The sequence below is a fragment of the Rhynchophorus ferrugineus genome, unplaced genomic scaffold, assembly GCF_030347505.1.
Source record: "Rhynchophorus ferrugineus isolate W39M unplaced genomic scaffold, kcgeb_rfMv2 rfM2, whole genome shotgun sequence".
Classification (NCBI taxonomy): domain Eukaryota; kingdom Metazoa; phylum Arthropoda; class Insecta; order Coleoptera; family Curculionidae; genus Rhynchophorus; species Rhynchophorus ferrugineus.
In genome coordinates, this window is record NW_027472581.1 from 14340879 (window position 1) to 14359880 (window position 19002).

At 30.8% G+C, this 19002-nt stretch overlaps 1 protein-coding gene across 1 annotated transcript in view; it reads left to right on the top strand.

The window, feature by feature from the left end:
- Positions 1-444: 444 nt before the first annotated feature.
- The window catches only part of LOC143191862 (uncharacterized), a 57549-nt gene continuing 38991 nt past the window's right edge, over positions 445-19002 (top strand). Inside the window, exon 1 of the mRNA XM_076397304.1 lies at positions 445-982. Within this exon, the coding sequence (XP_076253419.1) occupies positions 925-982 (58 nt within the window). The 5' untranslated portion in view covers positions 445-924. The remainder of the gene's footprint in view (positions 983-19002) is intronic.

The window sequence follows — 19002 nt, forward strand, 5'->3', positions numbered from 1 at the left end:
TCGAATTGCTTCCTCATCTACCGCATTCTCCACATCTGGCCCCCAACGACTATTTCCTGTTCTCATTTCTCAAAAGAATGCTCGCTGGGAAAAAAATTTCGTCGAATGAAGAGGTGATCGTCGAAACTGAGGCCTATTTTGAAGCAAAGGACAAATCGTACTACAAAAATGGTATCGAAAAGTTGGATGGTCGCTATAATCAGTGTATCACCCTTGAAGGGAATTATGTTGAATAATAAAACTAATTTTACCAAAAAAATGTGTCTTACTATGGTAGGCCGGGGACTTTTCAATTGACCTGTTACGTAACAACAAACTTTCATCCGCAAAAAACCAAACTCCAAACGTGTTAACCGCGTTAGTACCAGTTCGTAACATTCGTCTAGGATCTTCATTCACTAAAAGCTTGGGCAAACACAAACGTACTTGTCCCACCATACTGCCAGGTATCATCGAACCATTAGACAAACGCGAACAAATGGTGTCTAGTTAACGTCGAGCCTTGTAACTCCGTGAAAGTAAAACGGTCGCCCCGTATCTTGTCAAACGCGCCTCCATAGAACGAAAAACGAAAGAAAAAAAAGAACCGCGTACCAACCGACCCACTCCGCGTGGTACGCTGCCGTCCGCGTACGGGTTCATTTTACAATCCATTAGTCCGTTGGGAGATGAAACCGTGCCTTAACTGTGAATCTCGCGTCCAGTACCGTGCACCTAGTCGAGTTCTTAAACATGTTCGCTGAAGATTTCGGATTGCAGTGGGGTAAATTTTGCTGGAAACGCAACGGGGTGCTTTGGGGATCGGTCAGCTGAACTGGGAACCGATTACTTTTTCGAATTCGTAGTGGCGAGAGACTAAAACTTCTTTTTTATTATATACACGCGCGCATCTTCGTTCGTGCCGGTGGTTACCCTCAGTTAAAAATGAGATTAGTGCTAATTTGTGTGTTGTTGCTGAAGATTGCTCAATGTTCTCCAACATGTAAGTTAAAACAACCATCTTCTCTTTACGATAACGTCGTTCAACATAAAATCAATGAAATGAAAGTGGATAAATAAAACTACAAGAAAAAACAATGTTGAATGAAATGTTTTGAATATTTGTCAAAGGAATCGAATGTTGGGTTTATAAATATTTATTTAAAAGGTATTTTTACATTAACCACCTTTTCCATTGCAATTAATTTAATGATATTAATGTAAGACTTATGCAAATATTAATAATAAAAGGAAAATAATACTTTTAAAACAATGGTCTATTTATTAACAATATTAATCAGAAGCTAACAATAACACCAGATACTGTTTTATAAATATTTTGATATTATAGCTTTGTATAAAATTTAATGAACCTAGTATTATTTCATGAAAAAAATTAATATAATATTATTTTGACTATCAACCACAAAACATTACATTATTTCATATATATTTTGTTTAACTTATTTTTTAAATAAAAATGAATCACTGGTCTGATAATGAATTATCTAATTTGTATAATTTTTAATAAGTAATGAACTTTATCTTGTACATTTCTAAATACATCTGACTTATGTTAATGAAACCTCAAGTTAACAAAAACACTAAAGAATAATGCTGTTTAATAAATGTATATTCCTTATAACTATTTATTGTTCAGACAACTTATTATAATATCTATTATGTTAAATAGTTTTTTAATCTAATTTAAAATATTTTTAATATAGTTAAAAATTCAAAATCAAGCAAAAATTAGAATCAGATGGGGCACATCGATTGTTCCTTGAAGATCTTGGTAGTCCTGTTAATGTTTCAAAAGCTTTCAAAGGCGGAAAATTATTGAAAATACGAGATTGAAAGTTCAAACTGAACTAAAAATCATCGTGGGATGAAATAAATTGAAATCAGTACAATTGAATGAAGCACTGAATAAAAACTATCACTACAGAAGTGACACATTTTTTTAAAATCCGTAAGCATTTATATGGAAATAATTGCCCTGTAAGGAAAGGACAGGAAAGCCCTGCTCCATCCACTGTATTTCTTTTGCTTGAATTTTTTTTAACTGAAAAGATGGAATGCTTGAAAGATAGATCGACAATATTTTGAATGAATTTTAAAACTCGGAATGTATCTGTATATAATAGATGCTAATTAATTCTCTAGTTTGTATGCAATATTGACCTTTAGCTTGCTCTTTCTTCAGGATATCTAACAAAAATACAATAGACTGCCTAATAAATGTTTTTCTTTGTTTTTACTTTATGATATATGCAATTAATTAGTGTCTAATAATTAATTAAGACTTATTGTTGTTTAAGTATAAAAGATTGAATTAATTAAATTTACTATATTAGATGTTAAATTAGTAGTCGTAAAATAGGAATTTTGTTTGTATTGTATAAACAATTAGTTAAAAAGAACTAAATATTATTAATAAGAATTATTTAATATTGGACATTTTTATTAGTTTTTTTTAATAAAAAATTACTCATTAGGTGCATAATAGATGTCGCTATGCTGCATTGTTACATTTGGCAACATTATATTTATTTCAATTTCTTATCAAGTATTTGTTCTATAAGTTCTATAAGATAAAGTATCTCCAATTTAGAGCTTTTTCAAGAACTATTGGAATGCTGGTAAGACGACGGTATTGGCATTCATACAAAAGACAAATAATCCTGAAGACCACAAAAGATATACAATTCAAAATTCTACTGGATGAAATGTTTTCCCGAGCACAATCAAAATGACTTCTAATACTCAACGGCGAGTAATTAACTAATATATTGAAGACTTACAGTAAAACTAATTTAATCATTTTCATGTAAATTTAGAGTTATTTTCGCTTGTTGTCGCTTATTTTCTTCTTTTAACAATGTAGTATTGTAACTGATGTTATAGCAAATCCGTTAGTTTGCATGCACTGATGACCTTTACTTTGTATATTTTTCATGGCTTTGTGATATAAGCTTACGCATAATTAGAAACTAACAATATAAAGGACTATTTATATATTACAGTTGTTGTTAACTTATAGTAGACATAAATATGATTATTACAGCCTAATTATTTCGAAATAAATAATAACTGTATAAAATACATGTAGTTTTGTTGTCAGATAGTTAATCTACACATCTATTGTATTAAAAATTTTCTAAGATTATTATTTCTATATTTCATAGTTACGAAAACTACTACTAGAGAAATTACACAAGATTATGTACCATATCGATAATGATATCAATAAGTGAATAAAATAAAATTATGACTGATTGATTAATATAGTAGTTTAAGATCTCTCCAACGCATCAGCAGTTCTAGAAGACTATCTATAGTCTATTCAAAGGTATTTTGTAGATATGTCATATAAATTTGTGACGTCAAAACGTCGCAATGATGCCGCATCAACTTTGAGTTTTAGTTCAATTGGGCTTTCATATACAACAAAATTCTAATCTAAATAAAATTTAACAAAAAGGTTATCAAATATCAATTTATTTTAACATTATAGTACATCTAAAAACTACAGTTACTTATACAGTCAAAATAATTTATAGGTTAGACTTATAACCTATTATCACTATTACTTTCAAGAATTTTGCATACGTCTGACAACGGGACAACTTTGATAAGCTCATTCGTTTACGTGTTCGAACTACTCAGACAGCATTGTATCTCTTTCTAGAATAATTATGAAAATATTGTCTGATTCTGAAACGAATTTACAAAATAGGCACAAAAAAACTTTGAATAGATTATAAAAATGAGCAATGTAAAGAAACACTAAGAGAAGACACTAAGAGACTAACTATAAAATAATAGAAAACTAATTATCATAATCAATAATAGGTTAAAATAAACCAATAAAATAATAAAAATAAAATAAATAATAATTAAGTAAATAAAATAATGGATACATAAAAGTCTATAGGAAATAAAAATATGTACAAGATAAAATTAAATTTTAAAAAAGAGACAGATTTACTTTTTGAGATCAAATAATTTAGATTTTATGGTAGGAAATATCTCAAATTAGTAAGATAAGATTAGATATCTTCTACTAATACTTAATAAGTTCAAAAGGCAGGTCTATTCAAAAATTTCTCATAGTGGGGACATCCAAGTATCTCAGCTCGACCGATAAAGAAGGAATAATAAAGTGACAGTGTCCAATCAACGATCTATTAAGTTTTGTATCTATATATGTAGAGAGATAAAAGAAAAAATCCTTCTTGATGCATTAAAACTTGTTATCTTCCTCCAGCAAATTCCACTCTATATGGTACACTGTCTACCTTATAATATTTAAATAATAAAATATCTTTATAACATAACATATTTGTTTAATCGTATATTTGCTAGATTATCAACCAATTTCCCTGTTTTATTTGGAGATAGCCAGACTATACAAAGAAGTTGGACCACCAGTTAATGTGAGGAAAAGGCATTAACAACTGCCTACTGAGTTTTGAGAGTTGGTGTATATGAGCCATAAAAAAGTCTTTTATTGTGGGCTTCTCACTAAATAAAGTAGGGGAAACAGGGAAATTTGAAGAACGTATTGTAAAACCTAATGAATTTATGAAGAGAAATATATTTTTTATTATAAGCAGTAGTACATTTGAATAAATTGCCTTTTAAAAATATGACAAAATACTACGTATTTAGATTAGTTAATTTAGTGGTAACTCTAAATAAAGTAACAAACACTACAAATATGTACTAAACAGAACGAAGATTTTTGAATATTTATCGAAGAAACATTGGAATTAATTTTTTAATATTTTGTTTGCAATTAGCAACAGTTTTTCCATATTACTCAGCGATAGTAGTTTATTTATTATAAACGAAGCTAGCCTTTCGAGGATTAAATTAATATTTTCAAGATCTCCTTTTGTCGAAATATATTTATATGTTCATATATGTTCATTTTAACGCATTTTATAAATAAACCAGACGCTAAATCATCATAAACGGATCCTATTAGAGCAACAGTGTGAAGTTTGCAAATTATTGTTGGGATCAGATGTATTAAGAACACTGATGTCAAACTAGAAAAATGTCCCCAAATCTTAGGATTTTCAACAGTAACAGGTAAAAGTTAAATATAGCAAACAATATAAAATGAAAATATTGAATATGTTTTACCACAAACTTTCAAGCCGTTGCGTTTTCTACAAGAGTCTAATTCTGGAAGATCCGGGAAGGCGCGCAAGAATTAGAATTTGCGACGTTGCCAGTACTTGCAAATTGTACAAAGAATGCAATATAAATAGAATAAATTATCTTGAATTCATAAATTATCCTAAAGTTTCCCTTGAAACTCAAGTTAAATTTTATTGTTACAAATTTCATCACCTCTAATATAAAAAATGTAATATGAAGAGCCTTTCGTTTTAAAATAATTTTGAAAGAAAAAAAGAAAAAAAAAGAAAGCTCAAAGACTCCAACTTGATTTAAGATTAGAGAAATTGATTTATCGGCGCAAATATGGGGTTGTACTAAGTCATCAAACCGATTAGTCTTCCAACGCTGCAGTCACAAAGCTTGTCGATTAATTAACAATCGCTACCTCGAAATCAAATAGATCTACAGAACTATTGAAGATTTCACTTTAAAATATGAAATTAACTTACTAGATCACAATAATGTGGCAGCAACAGAGCTACTAGACAACGTGCAGGGAATCAGAAGATTTAAGTGAACCAAACCATACGAACTTGTATAATGTGTAAATGTTGTATTTATCCTGCACTCTTGCTTTATCCTGATGTCTTGCTAGTGTATTGATGTAAGTACAACAGAACAATACTAATAAATTAAATAGTAATTTAAAAATGTGCTAAGCATATGTAGTTTAAGATGTTCTTATTAAATTAAAATATTATTAATAAAATATATTCTCAAATAGACTTTCGAAAAATTTAGCTCCAGCAAAATCAATCAACAGATATCATCGAGTGTAAATCTTATTAACGGCTCAGCTAAAGTTGTTCCATAGCAGGAAACATAGGATGTTTACATCACGTACTTGACTTATTGTCTTGAGATCCTTGAAGAAATGAAATCTTGTAACGCGTTTGGCTATTATATTATATAACGAATTAATAGAGGAAATAATTAATGCAAACAGCTGTGGTATGTTTGAGTTAATTTTTTAATTAAAATTTGAAATAGATGATTTGAAAATATAATAGGTATCCAGTCATTTAATTATATCGGTCTCTGTTAAAGCTAGGTTATCTGCAGAATTAAAAGATATAGACGAAGGTTAATAACCTCAATGGCTCGATTTCTAATATAATTGCAAACAATGGAATTTGGCCTATCTTTGTTTTAGTCATTGGTATTTTTCAGTACTTTATATTTTTTTAAACTTATTAATATATTATTACTAGTCGTAACAACCAACTCACAAATTGTCTTTGGAGTTTTTTTTGGCCTGGAACCGGGTAGGGGAATCCTGTTACGGATACCTGGTCGGGAAGACCCGCGAGAATAAGCGAGTTGGACTGGTTATGTGGAGACTGCCTCTGGGCTACCCACTAAACTCCACCCTATCAGCTGATCCAATGACCCTAACTGATACTTCTTACTGTTAGTAAGGAGGGTGCCGGAGTAACCGGTAACACATTTAAGAGGCACAAGGGCCAGGCAAGGACGTGGCGTCGTTATCACACCACGCAGCTTGCGGTACATGAGTTAATCGCTCGACGGAGAAGGTCGAGACAATTTGGAGTTAGAGCACGACGGGGTAGTGTCGGCTGTGATAGAATAAGGCTACGAAGAGCCGAATGAGTTATTGGCCTAAAATATCGGCCAGCTCGGTAATACATCTATTGTCCGAGAGACGAAGAGTGGAGAAATATCTCGAGTAAACCTCGGTCTTCAGAGTGACTTTGAACTACGTACTTATCTAGGAAGATCCAGTGGCTTATACTTAGTTTCTAATAAAATAAAAGTACTACTAACACTTTTCAATGTGTTTACACTTCATTTACACAACTACATAAGCGTCTTGCGTCTGCGTCCTAGTTCAGTATTATACAAAAGTTGCAGCACTTTGGTGTTGACATGGGAGTTAAGTATTTCCTCATGTCTTGTTGCGAATCTGTTAATTTACTTTATGGCAGCTGGAATCCGAAAGTTCCGAAACTACCTGCGTACGTCTCAGATGTATGTGAACAGTTTGGTTCTAAGTGAATTCAATATGCACTGATTTATTCTCGTTGACTTTTATTCTCCTTATGTGGAGTCCACTTATTTACATTATTACTTGCGTGGTGCAGTGTTCTGGTTGCTTCTTCGCTATTGTCTCCAATAGCAAGTATTACACCGTCATAAGCAAATCTAGCTATAGTAACATTTTCTATTTGTTGTTTACAAAAAGTAGGGCCAAGGACAGGACTTACTGCCTTGCGGTACACTTGCTTTTGTTTATTTCATTGTTAAGTAACATTATGTTTGATATGTAGGAGTTTAAGAGGTCAATGAATTGCTTCGGTTACACTTTACAGAGTTGATATTTTTACAGCATGACTCCCTATCGAAGACTCGGTCTACGTCCAAGAAATAGCTGAGCAGATTTGTTTGAAAACTTTTTCCATACTATATGTCCTATTGTATCTATAATAGCTGTGCTTGCTCATAAATCCAAAATAATGTGCAAGGTTTTAGTTTTTTCTATCTAGTGTTTGATACTGATAGAAAAAATACCTTTATAAAAAATAATATAAAGAAAAAAATATAAACGATCATCCTTAAGTATAAGAAGGCATCCATAAGTTTGAAAAATTGGGAATTATTGTAGTGTTAGAAATGCAAAACATAAATATAAATAGGCTAGACACCTAACTGTTAAATTCGATGGTTTTAGCATTTCTTTAAATATAATAGCAATTATCCATTTAATGGTACTGAACTAGTCAGGGTATATAGGCGCTAATCTAAGAACGCTCATATTGAACATCAAAGAACGACCTGAAGGACCAAAAATCATCGAAAACTAAGAATTGCAAGACTCATTGGACGAAAACCCAGTTCAAGCTGGAAAATAACTTCCAGGCAGCTTTGTAGTTGATGAAATCAATTATTTCCAGACGTTTACTTGTGATGGGAGAGATCTAAAAAGGGAGACTACCTACTAATTGACTGAAAATGACAATAAAAAGCAGTTTTAGTATCGCTGTTTCATTGCTTATGAGGCAAAAAAAAAGAGTTTGATGCAGCAGTCAACTAATACATGGTTTCGAAATGCTGAAGAAGTGCGAAAATAGATCACAGTATCGTCGTGTTGCTAGAAAGATGGGAGAAAATTGTAGAAAAACGATGAAAAATATGAAATATTAATATAGGTTGTAACAGTTTTCTCAATAAATGTTAATGTAAATATAGTTATTTCTTTTCTTTCCTTATGCCTTGTGTTTCTTTAATGTTTGTTGAATTTACAACAATCGTCTATTTCATAATTTGACGAACTTTTCCTTAAATATTTATCAGATGCAGGTAATATATTACTTATTAAAAATATTGTTAGGCTAGTTTTATTGAAAAGAGATTTTATTTAGGACACGATTCCCAATTCTCTTTGATCAATTCCATGTTTTTTTAAATTATTCCTCTAACAGACCATTAATGTTTCGCTAGCCTGAGTCCGTGATTTTTTACGTTTAGAATTATTATAATAGATCTACTTTTCGTCACTGGTATTTCAATGTAAGAATTCGTTTCTTTTTATTCGTTAAACCAGCAAATGTGGATTTCAATTAGCAAGAAGCCCTATATTCTTTTTGATTTATTATTCTCAAAGTTTTTACTCGTTCTTTATATACGAATACGAAAGATTAATACGAGTTTTACAATTTCTAAAAAAAACATTTTGTTTGAACAGCCGTAATTTATTTTAATACGATAGAGGGGCACTACTCCAAATTTCAAGTAGATCGGTTCAATAGAACACTTCGAAAAAATAGTTTCCAGAAAGACGCGATTAAAGTTTCGTTTTTACACTATATCTCCGAAAATAATTTAAATTTTGAAAAATCCTCTAAAAGTTTTGCTTTGAAAATATGAAGAAAATCTATTTTTTTTTCAAAATTTTTGACTACAATATCTACTTAAGTTATTTAACCAATCAGTATTTTTTTTCATATTATTAAAGTCTCCTTTTACCAACTAGCGGTTTATCTGGGCTGGACCTACAGTTTAACTTTAGAAATTATCCCATAAAATATCCGGTCTTACCCAGCTTGGTTAATGGCGTAATTGGGATTACTTTCCTTGTCGGATTTTACACTCTTGACTAGGACAATCACAAATATTAAATAATCACAAACATAAATTTACGACCATGCCCCAGCTATCGCAGCAGTAGGAGTAGGAGGTCCTGTCGCCTTTACCACTGCTTCTTATAGTTAACAATACAATTACAACGCAACAACAAAACAAATACAATTGGATAAACATATTAAATTTTAAGGTTAAACCTTTTTCTAAATTTCCAACAACTTTTTTTTAATAGATATAACATTTGCACCTTTGATCGTTGAACGTTTGGTTTTTCACGTGTTTATTGTCACTTTTACTAGATATATACACAATTGAATTATGTGATGAATAAAATTCCTAGAGACTTCGTACTTTAGAATAATAAAAACAATATTTACCATTTTAAAAAATTCGATTGACTATATTTCTACCTGGAATTTTGTGGACATTTTAACCATAAACTGTTAATTCCGCTCTAACAGTACCAGGAGGTGATAAAAGTTGGCCCCAGAGGTTCAACCGTGTAGAGGGAATGATTGACAAGCATTACCTTTTGGATAGTTCGAGGATTTCGTACATTACGGACTCCAATTAGTTATGAATTAGTATATCATCGGTTTTAAGTGTATAATGGTGATTTTAATGATATATGTGTTCTTACTGGGAGCTACGGAGGGTTGTTTTCCACGTAAGTATTAATTTATATAAGTAGTTTCGTGTGTAAAAAAAATGATTAATTTATTATCTGGTAATACGAGGAAAAACTGTTTTAAAAGTCGGTCAAGAATTTCTACTTTCTGATAATGAAGCACCATAAAATAATTGTGTTTATGATTTTAAATTAAAGATGATGAATGTTACGGATTTGCTCTCAATTGTATTGATGTAGTTTGAACACGTGTTTTAGTAGTTAATTGTTTAGTTGTTTTTCTGATTCATATCATCTAATAAATTATATAAATATTTGTTTTTTATTTTGTTAGGAAATAACTAGTATTTTGTAGTAACACATCAGCTGTGGTACGTTATACTGAAAAGTATCTGATTTAGTTTTTAATTAATATACAAAGACTGTTCATTATTTTTAACCGACTTCGAAAAAGGAAGAGGTTCTGTATATTTTTTTATTTCGGCTGTATATTCTTTTTAATGTGTGGTCGCCGATTTCTCCGTCAATTGTTTTATTAGAATTTTTATTAGAAAGAGTGCACTTCCGAGGTGGTCACGTTAGTCAGCGTCGACAGTTACTTTTTATTGTTGTTTAGTTAAAACACTTGTCAAATACCTGGGCTAGGTAGCGTACCCCAGGGCCTAAAGCGCTCCTTATTTTCTATCACTGTTTATTACTATTTTTCCTTATACAGGCTCCACCTTTACATGACCTACCCATTGTAATATTAAATAAAATAACTGCGTGGTTTATTGAGTAAATATCTAACACTACAAAGAGAAAATTAAAATATTATAAAAAAATTGAACCGACTTCAAAAAATAAATAAAAGGAACTCATTAAAAATTAAAAAATAATCAAACTTAAATTTTTAACACATTATTTAAAAAAACATTTTAAAATAAAATATGTACATCATAATCGTTGTAATTACTTTTTTCTAAATTTGTGGAAATATATGGGTTAAAAGAAATATAAATATATCGGTCAAGAATTTTTTTCAAAAAATATCGATATATTAATATTTTTTCGGCATCCCTATACATATTATATAGCCCTTCCAAAAAAAAACAGCCAATGCACGCCATCAAAATTTATAATGCAACGTTGCCGTAACAAATTTTAAAATTTAAGTTTTCGTTTATTTTGATTCTGACAACAAAATGCTAATTTAAATAAAATAATGAAACAGAAACAATGTTATAAAATATAATTTATTACAATACATCTAATGCATATTCATTAAAGTACTTAAACTAAGGTTAATTAAAGAGCTACAATAGTAAGCAGGTTAGAATTGTTTTATTATATTTATAGTTTATCCAAAGTGGCACTGAACTCACGTCATCTCAATTTATGACGTCAAAACGTCGCAATGGTGCCGCATTTGACAACTTTGACATTTTACGCATTTTATATTATTTTAACTTTGATATATAATAACATTATAATATAAATAAAATAATGAAACAGAAATGTTACAAAATATGATTTATTTTAACGTTATAGTACATCCAATGCATATATTATCGAAGGACTTTAAACAAAAGACAGTTAATTAAACAGCCACAATAATTTGTAGGTTAGATAATTTTGCAGATGTTTGACAACCGAACTATTTTTGTAGACTGTTTCAGTTACATCTTCAAACTTATCACACAGCGTTGTGTCTCTTTTTAACTGAACTAAGGAAAATAAGAAGGAGAATATATTCTGGTATTAATACGAATTTACAAACTGCAATTGGCAATACATTATACATCTGGATGACGTGAGTTCGCTGCTACCGTGGATAGACTATACAATTGATAATTAATTGACATATGACAATGGTGTCGACCAGTACCAACACAAACCGATTTGGTAACATACTTGGACGCACCAGGCTTCGTTCTGTCTCTTTTTAACTAGATTATTGCTAATTAGTAAAATAAAAAAGAAAATTGCTCCAATTTTAAAAAGGCTTTTACGTTTTTATAAATTGAATTTTACAATCGACGGTGTTGATGACATTGACTGTTTTATTAGATGGACTATATATCTTGTTCACTTCCCTGGGGTCTTATAAAAATAAGCCGCAATATTATATGCCACAGGCAATCCCTATAAGAACACGTTTGTTGAGGTTATTTTGAAATGTTAGCAACGATCGTCTAAAGAACGTTTTAGCCTGTAATAACGAATTCCAATACATTTTTATGCTGTTACTGGAACGCTTCGATGCCCGTGACCCTCTTACGACTCGTGACTCATTTAGCATTACGGTATCTCACGAATTTCAACATTCCTCGCCGCATTATCGGCCGCCTCGAGCTCGTAGCATCCTAAAATGCATCAAACGCTCGTCATGTCGTTTTTGTTTTCGTCGATCGAAACAATTTCTAGTCCTAGCCCGTTGAAAACCAATCCACCATCATTACCGCAGCGAATTATATTAGATTTTACGTCGTCGCACTGACGACGATTATGGAAAGTGGAACGACCATTCGATGGGAAAAAGAACAAGAACATGGCGGCTAAAAATAGCCATTCAGGTGAAGAACCCCAGAAGAAGTCTTACATCTCGATGGTAGCGATGATGCTCCGATTGTTCTGCTTCTTCGAAACGTCAGAAACCTCGAGCTCGCCAGTTTAATTGAATTGTTCGGTTTTTCATTTTTTACTTGAAGGAGAATAACCGTATAAATTGAAATTATAGAATTATTTGAAGTTTATTTTTTTATGTTTTAATCATTTATTAACTTTGAAAATGCATTTATTGCGAAAATTTTGTATAATATATAACACATGGCCTGAAAAGTATCGGCCCCAACACATAGATGGCGCTAATTTTAGTGTATTCCCACTTTTTAAGTTACTAGTAGGCTTCAAAAGAAAGCTGTTAAAATTTCTTGGTATTCTACTCATAAGTTTATGAGTTATTGTGATAAAAGTGGCACTACTTTTATCATTTTCAAAACGATGGATCAAAAATAAATTCGTGTTCTAATTTAATACTGCTTCTTGATGGGAAAATACCGTTCAAGCGAAGCAATGGCTTGAAAAGTGCTATAAGGATCCGCTCCATCGGAAACAACGATAAAACGTTGGTTTGCTGACTTCAAACGTGGTCGTAGACATCGATGATACAGAACGAAGTGGATATTCAAATGAGATGATAACACCAGAAAAAATCCAAGTTGCGTGAGTTTAATATCATCGTAAATATATCAAAAGAACGCGTTGGTTTTATATTGCATGAGAATTTGACTATGGGAAAATTATGTTCAAGTTCAATTCTATCTGTTGTTATTGGCAATTTTTTTTTATTCAACATAACTCCCTTCAAGGGTGATACACTGATAATAGCGACCCTCCAACTTTTCGATAACATTTTTGTAGTACAATTTGTCCTTTTGTAGAAAATGTCTTCCCAGCGAGCATTCTTTTGAGATCTGAGAACAGAAAATAGTCGCTGTTGGTCAGATCTGGAGAATACAGTGGATGACAAAGCAATTCGAAGCCCAATTCATGGATTTTTGTCATCGTTTTCACTGACTTGTGACACGATGTCTTGGTGAAGCAGCACTTCCTTTTTCTTCAAATGCGGCCATTTTTCGGCGATTTCGTCCTTCAAATGGTCCAATAACGCTATGTAATAGTCGGTGTTGATGGTCCTTACTTTTTCAAGTTAGTTAATAAAAATTATTCCATGCGCATCCCAAAATACAGACGCCATAGCCTTGCCAGTCGACTGTTGCGTTTTCCCACGCTTTGGAGCGGGTTCATCGTGTGCAGTCCTCTCGGATGACTGTCGATTGGACTTCGGAGTGAAATAATGGAGCCATGGTTCATCCATTATCACATATGGACGCAAAAACTCGGGTTTATTACGCTTGATCATCTTCAAACAGTGCTCCGAATCATCAACTCGTAGTTGCTTTTGTTCAAAAGTAAGATCACAGGACACCCACTTTGCACAGAGCTTTCTCATACCCAGATATTCGTGACTGATATGATGTACACGTTCAGTTGATATCTATAGAGTGTCTGCTATTTCATTCAGTTTCAATTTACGGTCATTCAAAATCAGTTTGTGGATTTTTTAAATGTTTTCGTCGGTAACAACTTCTTTTGAGCGTCCACAACTTTTTGTGCTCATTTCACCACGTCTAAATTTAGCATACCAATCCTTGATGGTTGATTTTCCTGTGGCAGCGTCCGGGTACTCGGCATCAAGTCAAATTTTTGCTTCAACTGTATTATTTCCTGTCAAAAAGCAATATTATATCAACACGCGAATTTTTTCACACAATAACGACATTTTTTTCACAATAACAAAATTGCTTCACTCAAAAGCTGTCTAATTTATAGACACATCTTTTGAGGGTTAGGGCTAAGTAAAAAACATAGGGTTTTTAATTCTAGTAGTGCCATCTAGTGCCTAACACATGACCGAGGACTTTTCAATTTACCTATTATATGTAAAAATATCTTTGACTGAATATTAAATAAAGATTTCTAAAGATTATCACTATGTCACTACAACATATTTTTTCTATTGACAAATATATTTTTCCGACGATGTCCGTAAGGCGAATAAGACACAAGAATAAGAAATGCCCTTTTCAGTTTGGTCGCTAGAAACAACTTGAAAATCTTGTTTACTTCAGGGAAGACAAATGAGTTAAATTTAACGAATTGCTGTTTTTAAAATATTAAATATCAATATCAATTATACAATGTATAAAATATTTGTCTGACCCTTTCTATTAACATTAACATTACTAAACATTTTTAATGTTTGATGTCGGTTATTTATAAAAATAACATAACCTATTATCATTTATTCCTAAATAGTTCAATAAATAACATATAGGGTAGAAAACATTCACTTCTGCTATTAGTTGTCAACATATCGAGTCAATTTGCTATTAATTTTCGATTTCATCTTACAAAAGTATTTTTAATTATTTATTGTTTATTAATTCGGGTATATCTTAGAGTGGCGAGAAAGACATCTCGTGTTAATTTTTTTGTGCGGTCAGCGTTAACAAATTTTTATCAAAGCAGTGATACTGTAACATTAACAAAATAACAGTCAAAAATTTTGTTGTGAACAAGTTCATTCATGACTTATTAACAAACATATTTTTCCGATTAGGCAGAAAATACAAATAAATTAGAATAAGAAATGCCTTTTTTAGTTAAGTCATTTAGAAAAGCTTGAAAAACGTGGTTTACTTTAGTATAACTTTCCGAAGAGAAACTCGGTTAAATTTAATGAATTACTGTTTTTAATATATTGAACATATTTGGGTGAACCATCATTAATTACGTATAATTTATATATCATATAAACCTGTTTATCTTCATAACAATCATTAAAGCACGCGTACTCAGCCCTCTCTACACTTTCATAAATTATATCACTCATCGTCATATTTATTTCATCAATTAAAGCATCCTGACAATTATTTAATTACGTTTAAAACTAATATTAAATGTAATTTTCCAACTCAATCAGATATCAACAGGTGTTATCCTGAAAACATATATTTTTGGAAGTGATTTGTTTACTTTTATATGCCGTGTATATTCTGAAAAATAAGCCAATATAACAGTATTCAAGTTAATTATATGCTTTACTAGCGACCCGCCCCGGCTTCGCACGGGTGCAATGCTGATACTAAATTAAATACACTACAGAAAAAATATGAACGTTGTATCTAAAAACATAGCGGCCCGCTCCGACTTTGCACGGGCATAAAATATATATGCCTATGTCACTCAATGAAAACATGATTAAAATCGATCCAGTATTTTTGGTTCATTCATTACTGCCCTTGGCCTGCACGCATTAAATTTGGAGTAAAACAATTCCTCTTCCCCTATACTTACTATGAAGATTTCCTGCTATCTTTGGAATATCTAAATTCATACAATTTTTATTACATTACACATTTTTAAACGCAAATTTTAAATTTGTAATATCTCCGAAAATATTTGTTTAATTTACATGCTGAAAGGAACCATATTGATCTATATTAATTGCACACTGTATTTAAGGTACTTAATTCGATAAGGATTAATGCCGTATTGCTTAAAATAGCTTCGTAAATAAGTCATTTTCTCACTTAAAAAGTAAACAATAAAAATGGTTAATGTGAGTTATCCCTAAAAGATAAACATATACCATCGCGGACTTTTTTGTAGACCTTTTTATGGTGCACAATACTGTAGTACATTAATTTGATTTAACTCGTAGGGTTAGGCAGCGTTTTTGCTAATTGCTAAATAAGCCTAAAAAAATAGGTTAATTTACGACATCACGTTAGAAACCTCTAAAATTAGCAATGTTGCCTTAGTATATTATGCATGTATTATACATATAAACCTTCCTCTTGAATCACTCTATCTATTGAAAAAAAACCGCATCAAAATCCGTTGCGTAGTTTTAAAGATTTAAGCGCACATAGGGATATAGGGACAGAAAAGGCGACTTTGTTTTATACTATGTAGTGATGAAGCACAATAATCCTTTAAATTTTTATTATGTCTCTTTTATTGCTCAATCCAACTATATCAGCAAAACCAATTCACGTTCCCATAAACAGATCATATTATCTATTGAATACTATAACTTTACAATTCCAATTTAAATCCAGCTTTAATGATTTGTATCCTGACTATAAATCTAATTAGATTTAGTTTATTGTATTTTTTTTATATCGTCTTTATTGGGGAAATAGGAAACAGTTCTTTTGTCATGTCAAATTGGATCATTTTAACATAATAGTTTCTACTACCATTACCGTCAATTTAATTCGCACGTGACATTCGGTCAAAAATGCCCTGCTATTATCTAATTCCGAGTTTATTTAACCCAAGACGGCGAGTGTCAATTGCCCGCCGGTTTCGTATATTGAATAAAGTGTGGTCAATTATGATACAATTCCGATATTACCTGTTTACGGCTCGATCTGATACCGGGATGACCGATTTAAAAATAATAAACTAATAAAAATCACCTTGGCTCAATAACAAACAAGCATTCCCGAAAACAAAAACATTCAAAAAACTGATTTATCACAAGTCAATTTCTCACCGACAGCTGATTAGTGCCTTAACCTCAAATAAATTAAATTTGGTATAATTTTATAACGGCTATGCTCGAATCAACCAATATGAATTGATGTGTATGTACGTTATATTTTAATTTATTCCTAGCATATAATGCATTAATGAAATTGTATATGTAGCGTTTTAATAGATGTGCAAACAATACTTTATTTCCAATTAGTATAATAATTTATGTACCATTTAAATTAAGATTCTAAATATAGCTTTAACGACCATAAGATGTATTTAACATATATGTTTAACACTGACAACACCTTTATTTTTAGTAATACATTTAAATAATATTTTTAAACCGTTAATATTTTATCGATATTCAACTGTTTTCTGGTATTGAAGGCTAAAAATACGTTACGTCTAATTTTTACCATTGAGATCATGCTAATAAATAGGACCTTACTATTTTGAGATGAAACGTAAACATGTTGACATTTACGAATACCTAGAAGTCATATCCGTATTAGATATAATGCAAATTTTAACGTAGAATTACACCTTTTACATATTAAAGCAAATTTTAATTAAAAACCTACGTCTGAACCAATCGTCTATTTTAACAAAATTCATAAAATGCAACTAAATGTTTTGTTTAAGTCGATAATACAGTAATGGTAATTACCTGCATTTTCTTCATAGTTACGAATTAGTGTGATCACAAACTTGCTATACTTTATAAATATTACAACTTATTTAATTTAATTATGTATATATATAATTATTTAGTTCTATAACCCACACTAAATGAGTGATATTGACAACAGTTAAAGAAGACGTCAAAAATGCATTGTATCACCTGCTGCATATTTATTTAATCTCCCGTTGCCTTAATTATTTTGAAGTTTTAATGTTTTAAATCATCGTATATGGAGAAGTGTTGTTCATTAATTAAAATATATTTATAGTGATTGTGTGAATGTTTGTTGGTTATTTGTTCAAAGCAAATTGAAGACAAACGTGTTTGTTTGTTTCTGTCGAGTTAATAATACCGTTAAATCTAAATACGTTAATATGTTGTATATAAGCAAGTGCTGTAAGTATAACCTACAAAACCACAAAATGCTTTCCTTATAAATACAAAAATAACAACGCCGTCGCTAAATATAGCATTAAACGTAAATGCACGTCTCAGAGATTGTGAAAATTTAGAAAGTTACTACCAATACATATTACGATAGTGCTAAACTTTGTATTCAATATTCAATTAGACGATGGTAGACGGTTATAGATTAATGAGAGAAGAGCATCGATGTGTTATGCTGGATTATCATGTTTTATACTATTTAATTTATACTATTAACGTTGTTTTAATGAAATAATTAAAATTAATAATAAAATATTTTTTGTATTACTTTATCTTTCCTCATATTTTAGGAAAATTGAATAGATTTGCTTAAATTTGTCCACATTTGTCTAATGGAATGTTACCGCTAATATGTTAAAATATAAATAATATGAGACCACTGTCAGATTGTGGTTTTGAACAGGTATAACCTGACGATGTTGACTTAGACAATTTGCATCTTATAGCATTTTAAAATAAAATATTTAATTGTATTTGTAAATTATATATTTCATTTAAATATTAAGTAGTTAACGAATTATATCAAAAATATATGTCTTAATAACTGTTTAGTAATTAATATAATGTATATCAATTTTACTACAGTATGAATGAATATTATTTAGAAGTGGCTTCAATCCATCCATAAACTCCAGATGTTTTTGTTAAATTCTATATTAAAACAGGTCGCTTAGACCAACCATTAATTTATTTTTGCGTTTCATAACCACAAATTTACAGAGTATTTTAATTTATTTATTCTATATTAATCGAAGTATTTTTTAGAGTGCTCATTTGTCAGATTGCGAAAGACATCTCATGTTAATTTTTCTGTTCAGTAAGCGTTAACAAATTATCATTCAAACAGTAGTACTGCAATGTTAACAAATTGTGTAAATTT